The sequence below is a fragment of the Bicyclus anynana genome, chromosome 14 (assembly GCF_947172395.1).
Source record: "Bicyclus anynana chromosome 14, ilBicAnyn1.1, whole genome shotgun sequence".
NCBI classification, from domain to species: domain Eukaryota; kingdom Metazoa; phylum Arthropoda; class Insecta; order Lepidoptera; family Nymphalidae; genus Bicyclus; species Bicyclus anynana.
The window spans coordinates 15,890,260-15,917,638 of NC_069096.1; the positions used below are offsets into that span (position 1 = coordinate 15,890,260).

At 39.0% G+C, this 27,379-nt stretch overlaps 1 protein-coding gene across 35 annotated transcripts; it reads left to right on the forward strand.

Annotated features, from left to right (window-relative positions):
* The first annotated feature begins 674 nt into the window (after positions 1-674).
* On the forward strand, positions 675-27,177 carry LOC112057654 (myosin heavy chain, muscle). 35 transcript variants are annotated; one of them, XM_052885353.1, is made up of 26 exons: positions 675-692; positions 1,411-1,677; positions 2,354-2,497; positions 4,249-4,433; positions 4,897-5,092; positions 5,713-5,776; positions 5,856-5,954; positions 7,719-7,822; positions 8,681-8,818; positions 9,098-9,367; positions 9,982-10,152; positions 11,953-12,132; positions 13,900-14,059; positions 15,377-15,435; positions 16,914-17,001; positions 17,703-17,820; positions 18,221-18,338; positions 19,421-19,557; positions 19,634-19,760; positions 20,195-20,404; positions 20,886-21,772; positions 22,507-22,585; positions 23,056-23,301; positions 23,470-25,305; positions 25,526-25,567; positions 26,467-26,610. In XM_052885353.1, exons 2-25 carry the CDS (start codon positions 1,471-1,473, stop codon positions 25,547-25,549), a joined length of 5,847 nt encoding a protein of 1,948 aa, XP_052741313.1. In that variant the 5' UTR covers positions 675-692; positions 1,411-1,470; the 3' UTR covers positions 25,550-25,567; positions 26,467-26,610. The 35 variants fall into 35 exon arrangements, with proteins under 35 accessions (XP_052741313.1, XP_052741312.1, XP_023953900.1 ...); XM_052885352.1 differs by lacking the exons at positions 2,354-2,497; positions 7,719-7,822; positions 9,982-10,152; ... (1 more) ...; positions 18,221-18,338; positions 25,526-25,567 and adding exons at positions 2,146-2,289; positions 6,719-6,822; positions 9,644-9,814; positions 16,265-16,317; positions 18,629-18,746 and having other exon boundaries at positions 26,467-27,177; XM_024098132.2 differs by lacking the exons at positions 2,354-2,497; positions 7,719-7,822; positions 15,377-15,435; positions 25,526-25,567 and adding exons at positions 2,146-2,289; positions 6,719-6,822; positions 16,265-16,317 and having other exon boundaries at positions 26,467-27,177.
* Positions 27,178-27,379: the final 202 nt, after the last annotated feature.

Below are 27,379 nucleotides of genomic sequence, written 5' to 3' on the forward strand. Positions count from 1 at the left end.
ACCAAAACACGCCAGAATCCTCAATAAAACACTATTAGGTAAGAAAAAAGAACTAGTCATCAAAGAGCAAATTTATCGATAATGAAAATTACTTTCATATTAATTCTCAATAAAGCTAATACTGCAGCCATAGTTTTCGGTTTTAAATCTAAATTGATTGACGGTGGAGTTTGTTTTGGATTACGCTATAATTGGATCATGCGCCGCCGCCATTTTGCGATTTATAAACATACACTCCAGATCTCCAGATCTCAGTCAGCTCCAGCGGCTGTTCAACATGCTTCAACCTCTCTGAATTTTTTGGTAAACCATTTCGCGCTTTACCCTCAATAATCTAGAAATGCAATGGAATGCAATACATCCATATCTTAAATTGTTATCGTACTGCAATGATAAATTTGGGTGCAAATGGTTTTGACAGATGTTATCCGCAGATTTGCTCAGCGTGAGCCAAAGTATGTATGTCTTCCAAAACATCAAATTTTGCGCAAAGGGAATCGAACCCCGGAGTCTTCTCCCGCATGACCGTTGGTGCTCGCGCTCGAGCTCAAGTGAAAGCTAAGCTCGTCTGAAAGTGTAGATGCTGGGCAGGCTGGCATCCGCCTAAAATGGGGTGATCGGGCGCGGTGGTGTCGTGTTGCGAGTATAAAAAGCAACGCCGCCCCCCGCCGCCGGTCAGAACGGCTTCAAACGTAAGTACGCACGCACGTCTCACCCGTGCGTCCCAGTGTACACAGTGCTCTATCGCATCGCGAGTGTGACATCGGACAGTGACGTAGAGTAACCCCGGCTGGACCGAGTGGATTTGGATTTGTGTGCTCTTAGTGAGGTGCCGAGTTGTTTATTGCCTTGGTGGTGGATTGTTGGAAGCTATCAGCGAAGTGTGATCTTTTGATGAAACTCAGACATGTTTTGTAATTAGTTATGATAATAGATGATTGAAATAATGATAATGTTTTATATGAACAGTTATTAAACAATAAATGAAAATATTTATCAGTCGTATCAAAATTTTTTTGCTGAACTAGTTAATAAGCAATTTATGAATAGTCAGTAATTAAAAAGTCAATATAGTAAAAGCTCTAATAGATGCAATAGAAAATGATTCATTGATAGTATTGAAAACCGCCCAACAACCATTGCCATAAAAGACAATAAACAACAATCCACGATCGCTCTAAATCCGTTGGCGTCGCTCCAGCGCCGCATGCCTGTGACGTAACATCCGCGAAGGGCCGTTCGGGATAAGCTAATAAAAAACGCGCGCATAAAACTTTGTATTACGCAAACGGCGTCCGAGCTGGCACCATTCCCAAACCGGCCACCGCTCGGGTTACTCCACAAATAGACGCACGGGGCCTCCGTACCGAGACTCCGCGATCGTCAGTCTAACGTGTGGTTCTCCAACAGGAAGGCTCCAGGGCTGTGTTCTCGTGTCTCGACTAGCCCAAGTCTCGTTAGCCCTCCGAAATGCCGAAAGCCGGAGCACAAGAGGGTGAAGACCCCGATCCGACCCCATACCTGTTCGTTTCTCTAGAACAGAAACGTATCGACCAGAGCAAGCCCTACGATGGCAAGAAGGCTTGCTGGGTGCCGGACGAGAAGGAGGGCTTCGTGCAGGGAGAAATTAAGGCCACCAAGGGCGACCTGGTGACCGTCAACCTCCCCGGGGGCGAGGTAACTATCAGCGACACGTGGACGATTGGGAATTACCCAACTTGAGTTGTGATTTAAGTCAGGGGCTAATTTATGATCAGTTAATAGGGTCAAGGTGTGACGTAAGGGGACAAATTATAGGAACTTAAGTCAAAACTACTGAACGCAAGCTGTAAATGAAAAATTAATGAAATTTTGACAATGAAAATGATGAACGGAATCTTGGTTAACATAGTTAATGATAACCGTTTAAGCTTTGATATTAAAAAAATGTTCCGCTATGTTAGAACATTAAAGTTAATTAATTTGAATTGCAGTAACGATAGGTAACTGATTTGTTGACTCAGGTCATTGACTTTTATTTTAAGATGAATGATAATTATTTAAGTCAAAGATAAAATTTAAGTTAAACATAAAGCTTTATATGATAGTTTATTTTTTATTGTTAATTTATAAGCTAATATTGATGTGCCTTCATTAAATGAGCAGGAGAAGACACTAAAAAAGGAACTCCTCTCACAAGTAAACCCGCCGAAATTCGAGAAAGTCGAGGACATGGCTGACCTGACGTACCTAAACGACGCTGCCGTCCTCCACAACCTTCGACAACGATACTATGCGAAACTTATCTACGTAAGTAGGCGCCCCGAGCGCCTTGACCATTACTCTAATGTTAACGCTAATATCTTTCCCGCAGACCAAGGATTTCAAGAAGGACCTGGTAGGACAAGTCAACCCGCCTAAGTACGAAAAATGTGAGGATATGTCCAACTTGACATACCTCAACGACGCTTCAGTTTTGTATAACTTGAAGCAGAGATATTACCATAAGCTTATTTACGTAAGTCAGGAACAAAGCAGAGGTTGCAGCGTTGGAGTTTGCATGTGTTTACCTTATCCGTTCTATGGACACCATATCTAATTTGGAACTTTACCAATCTATCAGATAGTCAATTACTTATTCATTGGCACATTGCTACCATTGATATGAATTTTAATTATTTTGAACAAAAATTTAGCTCGATTAGATTCTGCGATGTGTTAAATCGGGTCAGACGAGAACCTTGATCGTAATGATGATAAATTAGTCATAAAATTTATTTTTTAAAGTAACTGCATAAGATTTATTAAAATAAATGCAATTAAGAATTATAGCATTTTTAAACGTTTACCTTTAGGGTAGGCAATACGTAAATGACCTCTTACTTTTTTCTCTCTAAAAAATCTGAAACTTTGATTCTCAAATAAGGCTTACGATGTAGTTTAAAGATCGTAATTATTACTTGCTATATTATGCTATCTAGTATCATACAAAAATGCTATAATAAATAGATAAGTATTACAATAGCTTTCATATATTAGATATTATTTTTTGTTTTATTAACTAAGTATAAAGAAGACAAAATCAACTAAATATAAATAGCAGATTATTCTAAAATTTTGTTGAAGCAATATTGGTTAGAGTTCAAACCAAACCTATTGCGTTTTAATAGTAGCTACTCCCAGCGAACCATATACTTCCAGTTGCAGGGAAAAGACATAAATATTTGTCAAATTATACGTACTCTGTAAAATCAAAAGAACTATGGTGTCCATTTTCCTGTTTCTCCTATCCCTTGGTATTCAGAATCTTCACTTTCAGTGCCGTTCTTGAACCCTTGTACACAGGACAAGACGGTGGCAAAGGACTCGAAAACGTCCAAGGATTATCTGTTACTGTTTATTGTGTCTAGAATAGATTTATTTCAGTGTTGTGTTTTACAAGAAAGCTTTTACTTCACCCCAGTCTTTCCATTTACAATAATACCAAAATTTACGCAAAACTATTATTTCCTGGTTTGATAGCATTAATAAATTACAAAATCATAATTGTTTTGGTTTGTTTTATCTATCATAGAAATCCATTTATAGCCCCGAAATTAGAACTAAAAGCTTTCTATTGTTTTGTTTGTAGAGTTAGAGAAAAGACATCGTAAAATGTCCCTCAAACTCTTTTCTTTTGAGAAAACAGTTTCGATGTTTGACAGATTATTTTGCACAATGTGATATGCAATGGTAAAATTCTCCAAAAAATATTCTCAACTACTTCATTTTATGAAATATTTTGCGGAGATTTTTATTTCTGATTGAAAATGCTGAGATATAAAATATCAGTGTTGATGTTTGATTTTATTTTATTTGGTTTTTAAATTCGTTTATACAAAATCATTTATTTTTTGTTTTACGCAGTACTCGTATATATTGTTTTAGTCCAATCAATTCTTACGTGATTTTATTTTCGATCTCCACCAGAAATTGTCCATTCACTATTGTTTTTTACTGTTCATTGTATTAACTAACGTCCCCACGATTTTCAAGACAGACAAAACTTGTCTCACCTTTTTATCTTGCTTACAAAGTTACATTTCTAATTACAACTTCCAATATTCAGATTCATTTTGTATTTATCCAAATCATTATATCTATCATGAATCGTTTTTGGATTGTTTTGGAATTTGTGAATTTAGTAAAACTACGTCCTTCTTTATTGAGATCACACATTTTGTTGTCCACAGCCATATTGTTATCTAATTCACTATTGTTCTCATGCAGACTTACTCGGGTCTCTTCTGTGTGGCCATCAACCCCTACAAGAGGTTCCCCGTGTACACCTTCCGTTGCGCCAAGCTCTACCGAGGCAAGCGTCGTTCGGAAGTTCCGCCTCACATTTTCGCCATTTCCGATGGCGCTTATGTCAACATGTTAACCAACCACGAAAATCAATCTATGTTGATTACGTAAGTAACGTTTTGTTAAGTACATAATATCAATGATTTATCTGCAAACTCCATCACAGATTACAATATCAGGGCCTCTGTTCATGATACCATGTTGATTTCGTTTTTACATTCCCTAATGAATTCTGTCTGTTAGGTTTCAACCTAAAAAATTAATGGGAATTAAATTCTTTATCAATAAGCTTACATGATCAATTTATCAATATCAATGATATATCATCATATTTCGTTTTGGAAACGTTATGGATTGTAGAAACAAAATCGACTAACACGGTTAAACGAACTGTATGTTTTGAAATTGTCTTATCATGCCCAAGTGATCGAAAAAGTACCAGTCACCACAACAATGTACCAAAGTATTTTGTCTTATGTCGTAAAAACAACTGGCAACTTAGAAGAGCTAATGTCATATTTTCCCTTGAGTGGACCGATATTTAAAGTAAAAATTTTTATGACTCGACAGCGGTGAGTCTGGTGCTGGTAAGACTGAAAACACGAAGAAGGTAATTGCGTACTTCGCCACCGTCGGTGCCTCTCAGAAGAAGGACCCGACTCAGGAGAAGAAGGGATCTCTGGAAGACCAGGTCGTACAAACTAACCCTGTGCTTGAAGCCTTCGGTAACGCCAAGACTGTGCGTAACGACAACTCCTCCCGTTTCGTAAGTATACATTTCTTAGTATCTACTTATTTAAAGTAATCATTCAGAGATAATAATGTAGCAACTAGCAACTTTAATAACACAACATCAAACATTTTACAATCTACTCGTAATCTACTTAAAGCATAACTGATGTTATTGGACGACTTTTTCTAAGGATATTGTTTTTTGAGTTTAGTTTAAATTGCTGATTGCTAGATTGTAATTATGTAGAGTAATGATACTTAAATTTTGGTACTTATTTTTGATTTTGATTATTACGGAAAACAAAAATGAGATGTATTATTTTTTTAAAGCCTGTTTTTTAAGATTTCTTTCATTCCTGAAATAAAGGTTCTTGATAAACAGACAGACAGACAGAAAGGGTTCTGTTTTTTCCTTTTGAGGCACGGAACCCTAAAAACAGCAACGATGTTCTGAACTCCAGATTTATTTATGTAATATTATATAATGCAAGTTATGGATACCCAATTTGGACGTAGCCAGTTATCGAGTGAGTGATAGGGAAACCGATTTTTTTTTGTTTTCTTTATCATTCATGTAGTCATTTACCGCGTTATGATTCCTAAAAATTTTATTGCTAAGGAAGAAATTTTTATTCTAATTTCCGACTTTCCCAGGGTAAATTCATCCGTATTCACTTCGGACCATCTGGAAAACTGGCTGGTGCCGATATCGAGACCTGTAAGTAAACTCTTCCATTTGTTATTCCAGTTTACTTGTCAGTACACAGTTGTATTATAAAATGGGCTTTACCTTACAGATCTGCTAGAGAAGGCTCGTGTCATCTCCCAACAGACACTCGAGCGTTCTTACCACATCTTCTACCAGATGATGTCTGGCTCCGTCAAAGGACTTAAAGGTAAAAATCATAAACCAACCAACAAGTTGATCACTCATGATTTTCATATTTGTAGTACTTAGTTATTCACAAAAAAAATTTTTGAAGATATTTAATCATACCAAACTTACAATGGATGGAAAGTGATAAAGGATAAAATATAAATTAAATATTACGCTACATAGTAACTACAATTAGAGGAGTCCTGAACTTGAAGTTTTAGTTATACATTATGGACGCGTCTATAAGAAAAATAGATGTAAATGCAAACGAAGATGGAATATAATCCTATGTGAACCAAAGTTTTCGTAATAATACTTTTGATAGATTATGCGATAATTAAAAAAAAGTCAGTATAAAGTTTTGGAACTGAATAACAGAAATAGCTACAGCCTTTAATATTCCAGATGTATTAAGTATTCATTGTAGTATAAATAGGTATTGAGTTATATTTCAACTAGCAAACGCCGCGCGGTTTCACCCGCGTGGTTCCCGTTCTCGTAGGGGAATAAATACGGGGATAAAATATAGCCTGTAGCTGTATATGCTATAGTGTTCCAATTAATGAAAGAATTTTATAAATCGGTTCAATAGTTCCAGAGTCTATTCAAAACATACAAACAATCATCAAATCTTTCCTCTGTATAATATTCCAGTTGTACTATAAATAGATATTGAATTATATTTCTATGTACATTGTACACTCCATACACTCGATCACTCATCACACATCTACTTAAATCTGTTAATTTAGAATGTGTATTAAAAAGTATTTTCATATTTAGAAATGTGTTTGCTGTCAAACGACATATATGACTATTACATCGTATCGCAAGGAAAAACTACCATACCCAACTTAGATGACGGAGAGGAATGTTTGTTGACCGACGTAAGTGGAGCCTTCCTAGAACTGAAGGCTTTGACGGATTGAATTTATTGTTCCACCGATCACTTTGTCGAAACAAGTCGAAAAACTGACAAGTGGTCGGGGCATCTTTCCCTCAAAACAGGATTAAGGTGTCGTTTTATTTTGTGGTAGTTTGAATAGTACAGCATGCGTACTGTTACTCTATCCTCTATTCCTTTGTAACCAACTCTTGTGACTGTTGTTGGTGTGGTTTTGTAGAGATCTGCCTTTTGTCTAATGACATCATGGACTACAACATCGTCGCACAAGGCAAAACCGTCATCCCGGGCGTTAACGACGGCGAGGAAATGAAACTTACTGACGTGAGTCCAGAAACTGACAACTGGCTCGTGTTTTCATCTCTCTGCTCTTCTGTACTATATTTTCTTCCGCCTGCTTTGCTTAAGACTGATCTAGCGATTGGTCTCTGCATGTGTATGTCAGATGATTTGATTTTTGCAGAGTTAACGATGCTTAGTCCCCGCATCTCGGACTATCCCTTGATAAGCCAAGGGAAAACACGGATACCTGGTGTCAACGACGCAGTTCAATTCGATCGCACGATCGTAAGTTTTGTGCCTGAGCAAGGAGCGTGCGTCGTGGATCAGATATTCGGGTTCACAAAATTTGAATCTAAAGCTAAATTAGTTCGCTGACATACACACGGTTGCAGCATGCTCGCTCCCTGCAATGGTCAAGTGATCATTATGCACAGATTTGAACCACAATTTAGTTCTGATCCCCATTCCAGCACAGGCACCCCCACACACATTATTAATTTCACAGACACGACACGGACAGCATTCAAGATAGGGCAGACTTCTTAGGGTTCTTTGGTGTTTTGACATTTATTACTAAATCTCCTTATTTACCAACAGAGATGTGTATATTGTCCAACGACATATACGATTACTATAACGTCGCCCAGGGTAAGGTTACGATCCCTAACGTCGATGATGGTGAGGAATGCCTCTTGACAGACGTAAGTGTAATAGATGCTACCCGAGATATTGCGAGTGACCCTTTGAAGAAGCCACGAGACGCTGATACATTAGAACCCGACGACGATTTCGTTGAAATTAAATGAAAATCCAAAGAACTGGATTTAATCTGGGCCTTTATTCGTTATGGTACTCAATTTGAAAATTTAATTGCATGTGCAAATTTGATGTCAAATTTTACATTATTTTATTAAGGTCTACTTTGGACATCAAATTGTCATCATCGTCATAGAGAATCAGGGCCCTCGATTTCCACCGAAACCTATAGTATAGATCTTTCTTAGATATAGACTTCTAGAGTATATATAAATAGTAGAAAATCCTCATCCTGTGCACCAGTATCACGAGTCCTCTCTGACTTGCAAGTTAACGCTATCCTTATATTTTACTATGTAACGTATTGCATCGATTATATTAACAATAACACATTTGTACTGAATTATGTACTAACCAGAAATATTTGTATTTTCCTCAAATTCCATTTGTGTAATTACTATTATGATTTAGTGGTTCAATTATCAATATTTGATAAATGTTTATTGAAAAGTAATAGCCTATTCACAGCAGCGTTGGGGTACGACATCGTAGACGCTTATACTTTGTTACTTCAAAACATCTAATTTGCCATGGCGTTTCTACAACGTACGGTATACGTTGCAGAAATGCCATGGGATATGTATTGTCTCAATAAAATTCGATTCGGTACTGTGATTTTGACGAAATACTCACGCTCAAAGTTTGCCATCAGTCGTCTGATAATGCCATCATTCGTCTGATAATGTGGCCACATTATAATGGTTATGTTGTTATAATGATCTAACTACAAATTACTGATACAGGAAGCTTTCGACATTCTGGGCTTCACCCAAGAAGAGAAGGACAACGTATACAAGATCACTGCCTCTGTAATGCACATGGGCTCCATGAAGTTCAAGCAGAGAGGTCGCGAGGAGCAGGCTGAAGCCGACGGCACTGCTGTAAGTTACTTTTAGCTGTCTGTATTATAGTATTGTTATCCTAGACATTGATAATATTAATTAGTCAACTCTAGACGTTGAACACGATTTCATAGAGAATATATCACGCTAATCTCAAAATAAATATTATGTATAAAAATTTAGTATGCACATGCATACTAATATAAATCCTGTAGCTGATGTAAAAAATTCAAGCCCAACAATATTAATTTCATGAAGACCTACCATTTCATGACCTGACATGACATACATTAAAATTTTCTTATATTTCTTTTATAGGATGGTGAGAAGGTCGCCACACTGCTCGGCGTCGACGTCCAGGACTTGTACAAGAACTTGTTGAAGCCCCGCATCAAGGTCGGAAACGAGTTCGTGACCCAGGGTCGTAACAAGGACCAGGTCACCAACTCCGTCGGTGCCCTCTGCAAGGGTATCTTCGATCGTCTCTTCAAGTGGCTCGTGAAGAAGTGTAACGAGACCCTAGACACCAAGCAGAAGAGGCAGCACTTCATCGGTGTACTGGATATTGCTGGTTTCGAAATCTTCGACGTGAGTATCAGTGATAGGTTTGAACTGAATTTATTGAATCAGTTAATATCTTGAAATTTTATTTCTCAATATCATCAAAATTGGTTTGAAAGAATTTGTGATTTCGAAAATTGAAATTAATTACCATTTTCAAATCACAAATACATACAATCATTGTAGTGTATTTAGAATATTGTTATATTTTTTTGTGTACTGATCTTTTAGTCCAGCAGGTAGAAGGAGTAACTACTATGACCAATTATTTTTCTTTGATATTAATGCCATTTACTTCCTTAGTACAATGGGTTCGAACAACTTTGCATTAACTTCACAAATGAAAAATTGCAACAATTCTTCAACCACCACATGTTTGTGTTGGAGCAAGAAGAGTACCAAAAGGAAGGCATTCATTGGGAATTTATTGATTTCGGAATGGACCTTCTGGCCTGCATTGACCTTATCGAAAAGGTACACTGGGAAAAAAGCATCGGGGAGACACAGATCCCCCTCGATGTTGCCTATGTTTGGTTTAGCTATCGACGTACCCTGCTCACTAATCTGTTGTCATTCTAGTAGTTTAGCTAATCTAACTCTATCTTCACTCCACTTATTTGGGTTTCATCTTGTTCAAAAAGTACAACGGTTTCGAGCAACTCTGCATTAACTTCACAAATGAGAAGCTGCAACAATTCTTTAACCACCACATGTTCGTCCTCGAACAAGAGGAGTACAAGCAGGAGGGAATCAACTGGGTTTTCATCGATTTCGGGATGGACTTGCTAGCTTGTATCGATCTGATCGAAAAGGTAATAGTCCACCGAGTCGGTTTGCTCGTCGTCGACTGGACTACTACCGACGGGAATGTGTTTGACACCAACGCCGAGTCTATGGAGATAGACGTGGCCCATACATACGCACACCCAGGTCTTGGTTAGGGAAACGATACCTACGGAATGTGATCCGTAGCCACTGTATTCTTAGTCCCGATTAATTCTCTAAACCTCTAGCTTAACCTTTTCATTAATAATCTCCCTGCAGTTCAACGGTTTTGAGCAACTCTGCATTAATTTCACCAACGAGAAACTTCAGCAGTTCTTTAACCACCACATGTTTGTGTTGGAACAAGAAGAGTACCAACGCGAAGGCATCGAATGGACCTTCATTGATTTTGGCATGGATCTCCAAAATTGCATTGACCTTATAGAAAAGGTAGATGGCGGAAACGCAACAATGAACGCTTGCAACTCGCCATGGTCATCGACAAAAGCCTGAAAGGACAAAATCTTAATTAAATTTACACATTTAGAGTTCAAAGGCTTCTCTCGATCGACTAGCAATGTTATTTGAAGTTTTGTGTGATCTATCGTGTGTACTTTTTACTTTTAATACTTTATTTATATGTTGTGTTTAAACAAACTTTACAACACTAGACTACACTCCCATACATCTACAAAATACAAATCAGATCATAATTAGGTTTTTAACGTTTGCTTCAATATCTTTTTACATGTCCCCACGGCAGTTGAACGGGTTTAATCAGCTCTGTATTAACTTTACCAATGAAAAATTGCAACAGTACTTTAATCATTTCATGTTCGTCCTAGAACAAGAGGAATACGAAAGAGAAGGGATCGAATGGACTTTTATAGATTTTGGTATGGATCTCCAAGCGACCATAAATTTGATAGAAAAGGTATTAGAGGTGTAACGTAACTAGCTTGAGGCTGTAGCGTCGCCATAGACGAAGCTTCATGCTCTATACATGTTGATAATAATCAACGCCTGACATCGCTTGCAAATAAATGCAAGGAAATTCTGGCTGTGCCCCCTTCCCAAGCGGTATATATTAAAAATACGTTAAGCTTTTTGAGCACACGCAGAACTACGAATTTGAAGCTATTCCATACGCTATACACTCTAGATTACTTAATTTTGCACCAAGCTATGGCGATCCAAGTTTCAAAGCGGAAAAGTTAGGCAGCACCACGTAGAAGACTATGAATATATTTTATTGTAATAACATCTAATGAGCAAGCTTTATTTTTAATTTAAGCAATTTGGTGAGTAATATAAGCTATTGTCTACATAATTTTTGGCTACGGCTACGTATAAACTATTAAGCTATATAAATTTAAAGAACGCCTGTAACATGCCTATATAAAAGTAACGTTAAATATTGCACAATACACTTAAACTATTTGTATTATATATTTTGCATGCTTTGAATTATTTTTAAGATAACCCCTAACATATACTTTTAAGTATACATATTTCAGGACAGATATTTTAGTTTTGAATCGCATTTATCAGCAAAATTGTGATTTAGTACAGACAAATCGTTAATTGATGCTAACTTAATTATGTAATTCAGACTTCAAAATTCTTTTTGCCCTTTTTTTCTTTTATCAAGGTAAAGTTTGTAATTATAATATCAGAATTTCTAAAATTACGTCGATGTCATGAGTATCAAATTTATTATCAGTGATAAAACAATATTATTTTAAAAAATACATATCTGAATATAAAATCATTGGAACACTTAACTTTTTCAAAGCAAAGTATCCATAACAGGTTTTCGTGTCCTAATCTCACCGGTTCGGTTTCAGCCTATGGGTATCCTCTCGATTCTTGAGGAAGAGTCTATGTTCCCGAAAGCCACTGACCAGACGTTCGTTGAGAAGTTGAACAACAACCACTTGGGCAAGTCTGCTCCTTACCTGAAGCCCAAGCCTCCCAAGCCTGGTTGCCAAGCCGCTCACTTCGCCATTGGTCACTACGCCGGTAATGTAAGTATCAATTTACATAATGATACAAGAAACTTAGGCTAACTTAACCTAATAGTTATACAAAACATACCCATGTGGAATGATTGCAAGAGCCTGCATTTCCGTGTTAGATTAAATCATGCCCACGTGGAATCGTGACAAGAATATTGGCAGGCATTTCTGCGTTGGATAGTCAAGCTGATGTTTTGCGCGAAAATTGAGCCTGCCTTTCTGTAGTCTAGTCAAGACAATTAACCGCGTTGAATTTAATGCGGCAAAAAAGCCACACTCGACTCCGTGGTCCAAGGGTCTCCACGGCAAAGGAACAAAGATGTAACTTTCGGTCAGAGAGACGTTCTTGTGTCACTTACATTTATAATGCCACAAACTATTCTGACGCGGTGGAAAAAACTGGAACTAATGTCGCGGCGGTCGCCATTTTATTAAAATAAAATGGCGCAATACATTTTATTAAAATGCGCGACAACAGGGACACCTTCACCAGGCCTGATGAGTTTGTGTACATTCAACTATTCAAATTCAAATTAGTGTAGTACAAGTATCTTTAGTTTCCAAACATTTTTTTTTAAAACTCCAATTCGTCTATGTGTAGTGATCGGTCGGAAGGTAGATCCTATTTATAAGACTCAACAGTTGCTCTTTTAAAATCAACATTATTTACAATATAAATAAATTTTATTTTACAATAGTTTATTACTTTATTGAATTTGGAATGAATTCTTATATTGATATGCACTTCCATTCATCCAATTGATTGCATCTATGTATGTACTCGTATGTAGTCGCAGGTGTTTTTGATGTCAGTATAATTAAATGTTTGTAAGTATGTCGTTATTCAGATTTCAAAAACCATGGGGAGACATATCCGAATAAATTATTGTGTTTTAAAATTAAAAATATATGAAAATATCTTCCAAAATACAATTGGAAAATTACGTTGTTTTTTGGGAACGCCATTATAACGCAGAAACAACCTCGTTATTCGTTAGTTAAATTTACTCGTAGATAGGTTCTTATTACTTTATTAAAAATAGGAAAATCTTTAAACTTCAATAATTGTCTTCATTTTCTAACCCGAGATCTAAAAATATAGATATGAAAGAACTATATCATATAATCATATAATCTGGCTGTCCTGCGCGAAAATGTAGCCAGTATTCTTGCCACCATTCCACGTGGGCATGATTTGTATAATTATTAGGATAAGTTAGCTTAAATTCCATAAGGTATTATTTTTCGATGAGATATTTAACTTACTATCTCTTTAATAGTGCGTGTGATAGACAGTTTTAACGGTATAGACGAACGGTTCAGATATATCGTCCGTTAAAACTGTTAGTTAGACTAGCGGACGCCCGCAACTTCGTCCGTGTGGAAATCGATGTAAACTTTTCTCAGCCCCTATTTCACCACATTGGGGTTTAAATTTTAATAATTCTTGAATCACATTATTACTAAAAATGAAGGATTTTCTGTACAAACTTTTAACACCTATTTCACCCCCTTTAATTTTTTTTTTAGAATCAAAAATTACCCTATATTTTGCTCCGAAGTCCCATATAACATTATACCAAGATTTATCTTCATCGGTTCAGCCGCTTAGGCGTGAAAAGGTAACAGACAGACAGACAGATAGACTTACTTTCGTATTTATAATATTGGTATAGATTAGATAACACTGTTACTTACAACTAAAAGTCTTTAGCCCAAGTAGTAAACAGGATACGTCAAATAATCGTTAGTTCAAGTTTTGCCTTTGTTGAACAGGTCGGTTACAACATCACTGGCTGGCTTGAGAAGAACAAGGATCCTCTTAACGACACCGTTGTCGATCAGTTCAAGAAGGGCCAGAACAAACTGTTGGTCGAAATCTTCGCTGACCATCCCGGCCAGTCCGGTGACGCCGGCGCTGGCGGTGGCGGCAAGGGTAAGTTGTCTTTTTACATTAATAATATGCTCCTGGTCGAATTTTTTACTATTTTTTATTTCGACCACAACGGCCAATATAATTTTGATATTAACCATATACTTAGGAGATATTATATTGCACAAGTGTGTGCACCACCTCAGGTGCACTCTCTATTTTCTCATTCTTATAGTCCGATGTTATTGACCTATGAAAAATCAGGTGCTTTACTCTCCGAGGCAAGAGGGTGTAATAACACCGCGAACTTCCCAACTCCAGGCCCACGTATGTTTTTTGTTGGCCTGACCCGGGATTCGAACTCTAGACCTCATTGTCTGTAGCCAAATTTGGTAACACGGGACCAATGAGGCTTTTAACATTTATCACATATACAAATATTTATAATCGTCATTTGACCAGTTTCAACATTTCTTTCAAATTTAAATCCACAAAGCAGTATTTCTGTGTCCTGGTCTGAAGATTTCTTGCCGGTGTAATTAAGACACTTGAGGCAATAAATACGCCTTAAGGTGATGGATACAGGGCGGCATTTTGTAGACCATGTTCCTTGCATGCTCTGCAAAGCGTTGCTTTGTTTTTAGCGATGGTGTTCCACTGACCATCAGATGGACCATCTGCTTGTTCAGTCATTTTTATTATTACAAATGAAAAAAATCTTTATCAAATTGGAACCACTTGACTATAAAATCATAGTCAGCAGATAATGAAGAATATATTTACTATAAAAAATTGATTAAGTAATCTAAACTCTATATTAATTCGTATTGGGACTTAATGGATCGTGAGAAATTTTAGCATCCAGCGATTTTGATTTTACAAAAGTTTGCGAACTCAACCAGATTAACACTTTTAGCAAAGATCTGAGAAACCATCAATATGGTATGTGGATTTTGGCGTCAAGTTGTACAAAAGCAACATGAAAATAAAAACCCATAAAGTAGGTAATTTGTACACCTAACATTCCATAAAAATCTCGAGATTACAACTCATTATTTTAATAATAGGTACAATTTTATTAATTCTACACAAATATGTAGATCAAATAATATTGTAGGTATTTTTAAATTTTTTCTTAATAAAATATTTTTCTAATCTTTAAATTTTTCTATATTTAAAAGTATTAAATTGTTAAACTTATTGACTTTTTATACGGTTGTTGTTATTTTATTTTTACTATATAAAATATTATTTATTTTAACGAAGACATTTTTCATGTTCTCATATATCTCGAAACTACGTTATTCTTCAGATATTATAACCATTGTAGTAAATGGAACACCATGACTTTTTAATACAACTAAATTTTATATAAAATAGGCGCTGGAAGCAAGCGTACCAAGGGTTCCGCCTTCCAGACCGTATCTTCGCTCTACAGGGTAAACTGGCACATATGTCCGAGAGTTCGCTTCTGTGTCACGCTTGTCTTCGTCTCTCAACACTCTTGGAATGGCACCTTTTAGAATTGATTTCACTTTGAAAATGTCAATGTTATCGTTATTCTTGTTATTGCATTATTGAAACTGTATGACGGCTATAGCACTCTAGTTTAGATCTTAGTACTCGTTTGAGCCTTTATACAGTTATAGACAGTTATGTTTCGTACACACAGAATGGTTTTCTATGAGATTTAACATCTTTAAGTGAAAAATACTAAAATGTTAAACAAAAATTTTGCAGCATCAAATTTGTTATATTTTAAGTGATAAGACTTGGTGCTAACAGATTTATATCAGTGTCATAGAAATCCATAGCTCTAAGCATCATTCTTGGCAAGCGTACAACAAATTCAGCTAATAACAGGAATTGCGATTCTCGCAATGCAATTATTACAAGTATTACAGTGACAGATACTAATATTATAAAACAGATCTCGCATAGAAATTCTAGTTTCTACTGTACCTAAAATTACATATTACTTAATTCTGTAATTCGTTAAAGTCGACAAAAAGTGTTGTCAAATTTGCGACTTGTTTTTGGATGAGTATCAAAATTGACGGCAAAGTAGTATTTGGTAAACTGAAAAACATTCATTCAAGATGCCATTCCTTGACGCTTACAAATAATCCCCACGTGTATGTCCAGAATTGTCTATGTTTTACAGCAAAAGTCTGAGTCCAGAGTACAGCAGAATTCATCGAAGTTTACTTTATGTTTTAACTGTGATCGTCTTTGCATTAATTGTTGCTTGTTAATGTACATTTATAGGTGGCCGCGGTAAGAAGGGCGGTGGTTTTGCTACTGTCTCCTCCGCATACAAAGTACATACAGTTTATAATTTATGTAGACTATTGAGAGTTTTTTTTTCACCCTTATCGAATGTGGATGTTACATCGACATCTACATTTGATACAACTATATCTTGTAACGATATAGTTTTTTTACCTCGATCAGTAAAACTGAAGTTCGAGGTGAAATCCTTTATTTCATTCACAATTATAGTAGATTTGAAAATCTACTAAACTTGCTCTTACCATTAAAAAAGATGCACAAAATAATACAAAGTGTGTCAAAAATTTACTATCTTACATTTTAAAGCAGCAAATTGTTGAAGAAAAACCAATTTTGCCGCTGGTTAATATTACTAAGCTTTCTGTTTGTCCGTTTGACGTACTTAACCCTGGCTTTGAGTGTTCTAATAACTATTATGTTCGTTTTACCATTAATCTACTTCAATGTTAATGTTCATCTGTTTTACGTTTCCTTCACTATCTATACATGTTTACGTCATCATTTATGAAATTACATTCTGAAATATTGTTAAGTAGAGAATCTAACTTTTGCCATCCACATTTTGTGATTAATTTATGCTTTTGATAATTAAAAACTTTGCTTATTCGCTTATTACGTTCCACAGGAACAACTGAACAACTTGATGACGACTCTGAGGTCGACTCAGCCTCACTTCGTGCGTTGTATCATTCCCAATGAATTGAAACAGGCCGGTAAGTGCTATTCCTAGATCTCGTATTACCACGTTGTAAAATGCTTCAAGGAAGAGCTGTGATAGCCCAGTGGATATGACCTCTGCCTCCGATTCCGGAGGGTGTGGGTTCGAATCCGGTCCGGGGCATGCACCTCCAACTTTTCAGTTGTGTGCATTTTAAGAAATTAAAAATCATATGTCTCAATCGGTGAAGGAAAACATCGTGAGGAAACCTGCATACCAGAGAATTATCTTAATTCTCGGCGTGTGTGAAGTCTGCCAATCCGCATTGGGCCAGCGTGGTGGACTATTGGCCTAACCCCTCTCATTCTGAGAGGAGACTCGAGCTCAGCAGTGAGCCGAATATGGGTTGATGATGTGTGTGTGTGTGTGAAAATGCTTCATCATATTTATTATTACCACTTATGTTTATGGGCAATGTGTTACGGCGAAAATAAACTTAAGATATAAATTCAGATTTTTTTATAGAGCCGTTATATTTTACGCCTCCGACATGTTCACTCGACACTTACAGTGCCGTGTGGGTGTTAAATGATGAAATATATTTAGTAGAGGCACCTAGGCGCAGCATTGAAACTATTAACGTCATCTTAATTAAAATGAAATATTACAAAATTCCTCGCTTCGCTAAAATTGTGCCAAAGACCTAGTTATGCAAGTGACACACTTGTAGCATAACATGATGTTTCCGCTCGCCAGGTCTCATCGACTCCCACCTTGTGATGCACCAGCTCACCTGTAACGGTGTGTTGGAAGGCATCCGTATTTGCCGTAAAGGTTTCCCCAACAGGATGGTCTACCCTGACTTCAAGCTCCGGTAAGATTTCGTGTGAAGTTGTTATAAAAACGAATCTAATAAAATCTTGTCAGTAGTTTATATAATTCTGTCACCAAATGGAACAGTTTAGTTACTTTATTGCGTAATATGTTAGAGTTAGAGCCATAACTTTAGATAAGTGGATTATTTTAGAAGGCAGTCTAAACATTTTTAACTCAGTAATATACATAAAATTGGAACAGTGTTATTCTGGTACAGCAGCTGACTCCTATTTACGTCATAGGAACCGCTCGCTGTGAGTAACACGTTCTAAAATTGTTTTGATGAGTCGACTTTTCAAAATCATGCATAAGATTCCTGAGTCACTTAGTGACAGCTCACACTATCATCAATATGTCAACGCAGTTACTAAAGGTGTATTGTTATTTAAACGAAACAGTTACATGATTCTTGCGCCAGCAATCATGCAGGCTGAAAAAGACCCGAAAGAAGCAGCAAGGAAGTGTCTCGAATCAGTCGAGCTCGACCCTGAGAGTTATCGTATAGGGCACACCAAGGCAAGACTTTATTTTGCGTACCGGTTTGAGTATGGTATTTAGATGAATGTTGATTTGAACATCAAAATCAAACTAAACTCTAAAGAATAGAGTTGTAGGTTGAACATTGCATTATTATCTTATTTTGTTTTTGTTATTGTATGTAATATCACAGACATGAAACAAAGAGATCATGTCCTTTATTTTTTAATTTGTAGTTAGTTCCAATACTTACGGAAGCTATCCAAAACCCTTTTTTTTGTTATTATTTGACTTTCCCTTACCGAGTGCCCATATATTTGATAATATAGCTACAAGATCCTGGCCCCTCAAGCTGTCGACAAGGAAACTGAGCCCAAGAAAATCGCTCAAGTCATCTTGGACGCTTCGGGCTTGGATGTCGAGTCCTACCGTCTCGGTCTGACCAAGGCATGTCTGTTGTACCTGTAGATAGATACTCTAGATACGTGGTCCAGGCGCAGCCACACTGGATCGCTTCATTGTTATGCTTGGCGAAATGTAGAACTCATAAGGACACTGTTTTACATCGCCCCACAAATCCTTACTGACTAAGGTGCTTTATTTGTTTCGAGCACAAAACACTCATGCTCGAGGTGTTACCCTTTCATATCCTTACCCTGTAGTATTATTGTCATTATTTGTGTGCTTCCCAAACGCAGATACAAAATTCTGTGCCCAAACCTGGTCAAAGAGCCAATTACTCCGGAGAAAGCCGCCGAGAAAATTCTCGAACATACTGGCTTGGATTCGGAGTCTTACAGACTGGGAAAAACGAAGGTAGCGCTTTACGTGCATGTCGCTAAAATTGCCTTCTTCTCGTGTTCATCTAATTGAGAACTAATTTTCAGGTGAAACACTATACTTACGTCCTTCATCTTTTAAAATCTTTGTTACTAACTTTAAACTCCAACTTTCTGTGCTAATTTAAAGATTTGTATAACTTATATATAAGTACCTAAGTTTTAAAAATCCAATGGCTTTATTAAAAACGAGAATTGAAATGCTGGCTAGAGTTTTGTTTTTATGATTCTTGAAGTTATCTTCGTGCTTTCTTCTGGCATAACACTTATTTTGGTGAGTAGGTATTCTTCCGCGCTGGTGTCCTGGGTCAGATGGAGGAGTTGCGTGACGACAGGCTCTCCAAGATCGTATCTTGGCTGCAGTCCTACATCCGTGGTTACCTCTCCAGGAAGGACTTCAAGAAACTGCAAGAACAGAGGTACAAAAATTTCAACGATTGTGAATATGTGGGTGTGCTTTGTTTGTTAAAAATTATAGTAAAATGTCTTTTTTAGATTGGCTCTCCAAGTGGTCCAGCGCAACTTGCGCAAATACCTCCAACTGCGCACCTGGCCCTGGTGGAAGCTGTGGCAGAGGGTCAAGCCCCTCCTCAACGTCACGCGCATCGAGGATGAGATCGCGGTACGTGTGACTCGCGTTCTCACCTGTCCTAAAATGATGGAGCACTTTGACCTATTAAAATTTCCAGCGCTTATAACGTGATTCAGGCGAACGCAAATAGACTCGACCGCGCCCACCTGGCGGTTACGTGACACCGCCGTACCTGCCGCGTCCATTTCTGGATTTCTCCCCTCTCCAGCGTCTACGCGCTTTTTCCTAACATAATGCGTTCCGTGCGGGCCTGCGGGGGCGAAAACACGCCCGCTGGAAAACTCCAGCGCGGCTCAGTTGCGGAGTGGTCGGCGGCGCGCGCACCCACCCTTCCATACTCACGAACGATACGAAATATTGCATTCCTAGTTTAGTTTGATGGTGTGATATAGGAAATAAAAATGGCCGGGAATTTTAAAGCGATGTGGGATGGTGCGGGTGATAACAGTGAGGTGATTTTACAGAAACTGGAGGAGAAGGCACAGAAGGCCCAGGAAGCTTTCGAGAAGGAGGAAAAACTCCGCAAGGAAGTCGAGGCCCTCAACTCGAAGCTCCTCGAAGAGAAGGCGAACCTTTTGGCTAGTCTGGAAGGCGAAAAGGGATCTCTCTCTGAAATTCAAGACCGCGCTAACAAGCTCCAGGCGCAGAAGGCTGATGTCGAGAGCCAACTTAGGGTAAGTGACATTGTCTCTTCACTTGTTAAAAACAATAGTCTACAATACATTATACTAACAATTGTATTATAGGTACAATTTTATAAAATACCATAATTTTTATGCTTTTATAAAATTTAAATGTTGAAAATAATACATATTTAATACTTTCCGAAAATATCTGAAAGTCATAACAAATTAGTAATGACTAGCAATCGGTGAGCTAAGTTGCAAATCGAACTGCTTCGTTTATGTTTAACGCGGTTCCTTAAATAAACAAACTTTTGTATACACGGGAAATAGTTTAGGATGTTTAAAAATAAATTGCACGTCTACTAGCTGTTCGTTTTTATTGCGAACTATAGTTAAAAATGATACGAGATTACTTGTCGATCGATACAAACCAGACTTGATTACTAAAGAGTTATAAATTTAATTTGTTTACTTCAACTTTAACTTCTGATTTTAAATTATTATTACTCATCGATTAAAATTTTTGTAGGATACCCAAGACCGCCTCACCCAAGAGGAGGATGCCCGCAACCAGCTCTTCCAAGCCAAGAAGAAGTTGGAACAGGAAGTCTCCGGCTTGAAGAAGGATGTCGAAGACTTGGAACTTTCCGTCCAGAAATCTGAGCAAGACAAGGCCACCAAGGATCACCAGATCCGCAACTTGAACGATGAGATCGCCCACCAGGACGAGCTCATCAACAAGCTCAACAAGGAGAAGAAGCTCCAAGGCGAGACCACCCAGAAGACCGCCGAGGAACTGCAGGCCGCCGAGGACAAGGTCAACCACCTCAACAAGGTCAAGCAGAAGCTCGAGCAGACCCTCGACGAACTCGAAGACTCGTTGGAGCGCGAAAAGAAACTGCGTGCCGACGTCGAGAAGCAGAGGAGGAAGGTCGAGGGCGACCTCAAGCTCACCCAGGAGGCCGTCTCCGACCTCGAGCGCAACAAAAAGGAACTCGAACAGACCATCCAGCGCAAGGACAAGGAGATCTCCTCGCTCACCGCCAAGCTCGAGGACGAGCAGTCCCTGGTCAGCAAGACCCAGAAACAGATCAAGGAACTGCAAGCCCGCATCGAGGAATTGGAAGAGGAAGTCGAGTCCGAACGCCAGGCCCGCGCTAAGGCCGAGAAGCAGCGCGCCGATCTCGCTCGCGAACTCGAGGAGCTCGGCGAGCGGCTCGAGGAAGCCGGTGGCGCCACCTCTGCCCAGATCGAGCTCAACAAGAAGCGCGAGGCCGAGCTCAGCAAGCTGCGCCGCGACCTGGAGGAGGCCAACATCCAGCACGAGTCCACCCTCGCCAACCTCCGCAAGAAGCACAACGATGCCGTTGCTGAGATGGGCGAGCAGCTCGACCAACTCAACAAACTTAAATCCAAGTAAGTATTTATAATCCATTCTTTGAATCAATTTACAAATTAAAATTTTTAGTGGAACCATAACAAAACATGTTAAATGTTCTTTAATTATAAGAATATGGTATTTTTAATCTGAGCATGGAAAATTATTATGCCCACATTATGAACAAAGGCCCATTACAGGGCCTCCCTTCTATTAGGACAATATTCTGATATTGAACCCACTACGCTGCTCTAATGTGGGTTGGTCACGGACTACAATTTCAAATATGTACCTCAGTTTAAAAAATTCATGAAACTAGTTAAGTTTCATGCCTAAAGAAACGATAGAATCTTATCGGTATTAAAAACTGATTTTTCTCATTTTCTTCGAAATGTTGACCCAATAGTATATCAGGGAAAAGTAAATCAATGAGTTGCTACAAATTCAGGGCTGAACACGACCGGGCGTCTTGCTACAACGAGCTTAACAACACTCGCGCCGCCATTGACCAAGTCGCGAGGGAGAAGGTAACACATCCACTGAGGCATGTGTACCGTCAAACTGCATGCCACCTTACCTGGTAGACTCAGTTACTACACTTCAACAAACACAACATCGAAAACAATTCTTCACTTTTACAATATACTTTATCTAGGTCTACATCTTATATATTCACTGAAGCGTACGCCGTACATTTCATCAACGGTGAATATGTTAGCTGTGAGTAGCAAGATTATACTAATGTAAATTTTGTTATATTTTATCTACCCAGGGCTGAGAAAGAGCGCTCTCAATACTTTAGCGAAGTCAATGACCTTCGCGCCGGTATCGACCACTTGTCCAACGAAAAGGTATACAACGACTGAAAGATAAAAGTGTTGGCATCAGCAATTCTAGGACGCTTCGCAGCTTTGTATAAAATAATGGTGCAAAATTAGAACCAGCAATCTACAAAAGACACAACTCATGTACAAATGAAACCTTTATTACACTCTAATAACAATTAACAGATAAATATTTTCCTTTAAGAATGCGGATAGGACTGCTTTATAATATTAACTCTAGGTCTAAATCGTGTGTGTGCGAATATACTAATTACGGTTACTATAAAATGACTTAACATAAAACTAGTAAAAGCATGAAAATAATGGATGATACAAATATTATTGATAAGTATTATTTTATTCAACAGTTTTATATAACAATATAAATCAGCTGAATGTTTATTGATTAACCACAAAACAAAACATGCATTTCAACATCAACAACAAAGTTGCAAATAATTGAGACACAATTTGCTTACGATATATTTTTTATCCAGGCTGCCCAAGAGAAGATCGTCAAGCAACTGCAGCACCAGCTCAACGAGGTCCAGGGCAAGGCTGACGAAGCCAACCGCACCCTCAACGACCTCGACGCCGCCAAGAAGAAGTTGTCCATCGAGAACTCTGACCTGCTCCGCCAGTTGGAGGAGGCCGAGTCCCAGGTGTCGCAGCTTTCCAAGATCAAGGTGTCGCTCACCACACAGTTGGAAGACACCAAGAGGCTTGCCGACGAAGAGGCCAGGGTCAGTAATACCATAAAACTAATAATTAGATTTTCATTTTTTTATTACATTTCATTTCATTTCAATGTGTTAATTGCTTGTGTTGATGATAAAAATTAATGAATCGTGAAAAACCAAGAAAAATCGTTTATAATGGGAAGGAATATAATTTAAATTATTTATTTACAGGAACGCGCTACCCTTCTTGGCAAGTTCCGCAACCTCGAACACGACTTGGACAACATCCGCGAGCAAGTCGAAGAGGAAGCCGAAGGCAAGGCTGACTTACAACGCCAGCTTTCCAAGGCTAACGCTGAAGCTCAATTGTGGCGCTCCAAATACGAATCCGAGGGTGTCGCTCGCTCTGAGGAACTCGAGGAGGCCAAGCGCAAGCTCCAGGCCCGCCTCGCCGAAGCCGAGGAGACCATTGAATCCCTCAACCAGAAGGTCGTTGCCCTCGAGAAGACCAAGCAGCGCCTTGCAACTGAAGTCGAGGACCTGCAACTCGAAGTCGACCGCGCCACTGCCATCGCTAACGCCGCTGAGAAGAAACAGAAAGCCTTCGACAAAATCATTGGCGAATGGAAGCTTAAGGTTGACGACCTTGCCGCTGAACTCGATGCCAGCCAGAAGGAATGCCGCAACTACTCCACTGAATTATTCCGCCTCAAGGGTGCCTACGAAGAAGGTCAGGAACAACTCGAGGCTGTCCGCCGTGAGAACAAGAACCTCGCTGATGAAGTCAAGGACTTGCTCGACCAGATCGGTGAGGGTGGCCGCAACATCCACGAAATCGAGAAAGCCAGGAAGCGTCTCGAAGCCGAGAAAGACGAGCTCCAGGCCGCCCTCGAGGAGGCTGAAGCAGCCCTCGAACAGGAAGAGAACAAGGTCCTTCGCGCTCAGCTCGAGCTTTCCCAAGTCAGACAGGAGATCGACAGGAGGATCCAGGAGAAGGAAGAGGAATTCGAGAACACCCGCAAGAACCACCAACGCGCCTTGGACTCCATGCAGGCTTCCCTCGAAGCCGAGGCTAAGGGTAAGGCTGAGGCCCTGCGCATGAAGAAGAAGCTCGAAGCTGACATCAATGAACTTGAAATCGCCCTCGACCACGCCAACAAGGCTAACGCCGAAGCCCAGAAGAACATCAAACGCTACCAAGGACAAATCAAGGACCTCCAGACCGCCTTGGAAGAGGAACAACGCGCACGTGACGATGCCCGCGAACAGCTCGGTATCTCGGAGCGTCGCGCCAACGCCCTCCAGAACGAACTCGAGGAATCCCGTACGCTCCTGGAACAGGCCGACCGCGCTCGCCGCCAGGCCGAACAGGAACTTGGCGATGCTCACGAACAGCTCAACGAGCTCTCCGCTCAGAACGGTTCCCTTTCCGCCGCCAAGAGGAAACTCGAGTCCGAGCTCCAGACCCTACACTCCGACCTCGACGAGCTCCTCAACGAGGCTAAGAACTCCGAAGAGAAGGCGAAGAAGGCCATGGTCGACGCCGCCAGGCTCGCCGACGAACTCCGCGCTGAGCAGGAACACGCTCAGACACAGGAGAAACTCCGCAAGGCTCTCGAACAACAAATCAAGGAACTGCAGGTCAGGCTTGACGAAGCCGAGGCGAACGCGCTCAAGGGAGGCAAGAAGGCCATCCAGAAACTCGAACAGAGGGTACGAGAACTCGAAAACGAGCTCGACGGTGAACAGAGGAGACACGCAGACGCACAGAAGAACCTGCGTAAGGCCGAGAGGCGCATCAAGGAACTGACTTTCCAGGCCGAAGAGGACCGCAAGAACCACGAGCGTATGCAAGACCTCGTCGACAAACTCCAGCAGAAGATCAAGACCTACAAGAGGCAGATCGAGGAAGCGGAAGAAATTGCCGCCCTCAACTTGGCCAAGTTCCGCAAGGCACAACAGGAATTAGAGGAAGCCGAAGAAAGGGCAGATCTCGCGGAACAGGCGATCAGCAAATTCCGTGGCAAGGGACGCGCAGGATCCGCTGCGAGAGGAGTCAGTCCGGCGGTGAGTTTGCACTATTTACATTAAGTTAATACGAATCTAATAAAGTCATAATAATTATATTATTGAAATATTTACAATCCAACTTTCATCAGAATCCTTGTCTTCGTAAATACTGGAGAGGTCTCGACCTTGTCACAATATGTATTTAAATTCTTATTTAGTCGTATTTTAATCGAGATAATGTTAAGTTTGTCAAGTAAAACGTACTCTTTCCATGCAGGCGTCCATTAAAGGGCGTCCATAGGTCACCAGTGGGATAAATGTAAGTTGCGTTGCCCCCGAACACAACACAACAACAGCACAATGTACAGTGCTGGTACATACACTAGATACTCCTATTGTGTAATTTCCCTAAAAGAAACTCAGCGTAGAAAGCATGTATCTTGTTTCAGTTATTCAAATTAAATGGAAAACCAAATAATAAGCCCAGCATGATATATCCTGTTTGTGTCATAAAAAAATCGATAGTAGTATTGTGAAATTGTGAAAACCTTAAAGTCTTAATAATAATTTGCTCATTTTTATTTTTATTTAAGTAAGACTAATTTACCAATAAGAATTCAGTAAGACCATTTTAGGCCAATTTAGGTGTACTAGATGTAAAGAGGTAGGTATACAGAAAATAGGATAGAAAAACGATATTCATGTAGATTCGATAAATCAAAATGAGAGAAAAGGGAAATGTTACCGTAAACAAGTAAGCCTCAATGTTAATAACTCCACGGCTTACAGGCATCTCAAGGTACTAAGGTTTGGTCCACACCCACTTGAGTTTTGTCGTACCCACGCCTACTCTTAGCATAGATATTTTTTTAGTTAGAGGAGAAAGGGGAATAATTGGTCATTTTTATAATATTCAGAATAATATATTTGGAATTAAATGCTTAAATTTTAAATGGTCAGTGATCCTGCTATCTGCGTATAGACCGTGGGTTCGATTCCCACAAGTGGTTGCCGCCGATAGCTAATTGGTTGCTTGAGTAACTTTACTAGCCTAATGGGGTAAAGTTATCAAGATCAATTAATCAAAGCGAAGCTTGACTGGGAGCGCTAGTAAATATTATAAGCATTTATTAAGTTTTGCACCCATGATAGAAGATTTCGATTGCCCTTTTATATTTTTATTTATTTATTTATTTATTTATTTCCTTGTTCCCACAGCCCCAGCGCACGCGCCCCGCTTTTGACGGCCTTGGCACCTTCCCACCAAGGTTCGACCTGGCGCCAGAAAACGATTTCTAAACGTTCCACAACAGAATATAATAACGGACTGTACAGATTATATCGTTGAACAACAATAACAACAGTTTTTTTATACAACACAAGTGTTTATAAGACAGCGTGAACTATTCGTAAATAAGAATTTATTAAAATTTACAACAATTATTGTTACACCCTAATTTGAAAATCCAAAAGGTATACTAGTTATTATAAATGTTTTTACGAAAGGTTATATTGTAACTTGTTGATATTTTATTTATAATTATTTATTTATTAATGTGAAAGTATGTATTGTACTGAGTGGGTGGGTAGCGATGGGTGCAAGAGCGCCCGAACTTCCGAGACACACCCTAGATCCCTTAAACGGAGCTACTTTTGCACCCATCGCTCGCCTTACCATTGACATCCAATAAAACAAGATATCGTTGTCAGAAAATATTACCAAAGGCTTTTCATTTATAACTATTTCCCTGATATATTTATTTATATTTTGATGGAAGTATGTATTGAAATAATTGGAAGCTTGATGGGTGCACCAGTAACCACCCCTAAAGACACACCCACCATCTCTTCCACAGAGTTATATGTGCACCCATTACTCGACTTGCTAATTGCTATTCAATAAAACAAGATATCATTGTCAGAAAATTATCTATGGTGTTTTATTTATTACCGATTCCCCAATAAATTCATTTATTTATATATTTGAAATGTCGCAGTTGCATCATATAAAAAAAATCCAGAACAGCTGATATGACATGGATGAGAATTGGCGACTCATATATAGATTATATTAGACTAGAATAGTTGGTCGTACGAGTATATGGTTGCCTCGGACAGTCAAGTCAGTCTG

What these genes read in the sequence shown, in the direction of transcription:
- LOC112057654 (XM_024098114.2), top strand. Translation starts at nt 1,471, where the DNA reads ATGCCGAAAGCCGGAGCACAAGAGGGTGAAGACCCCGATCCGACCCCA. An exon ending in ACGACAACTCCTCCCGTTTC is followed by an intron (nt 5,093 to 5,712) that starts GTAAGTATACAT and finishes CGACTTTCCCAG; the next exon opens with GGTAAATTCATCCGTATTCA. An exon ending in CCGTATCTTCGCTCTACAGG is followed by an intron (nt 15,436 to 16,913) that starts GTAAACTGGCAC and finishes TACGTTCCACAG; the next exon opens with GAACAACTGAACAACTTGAT.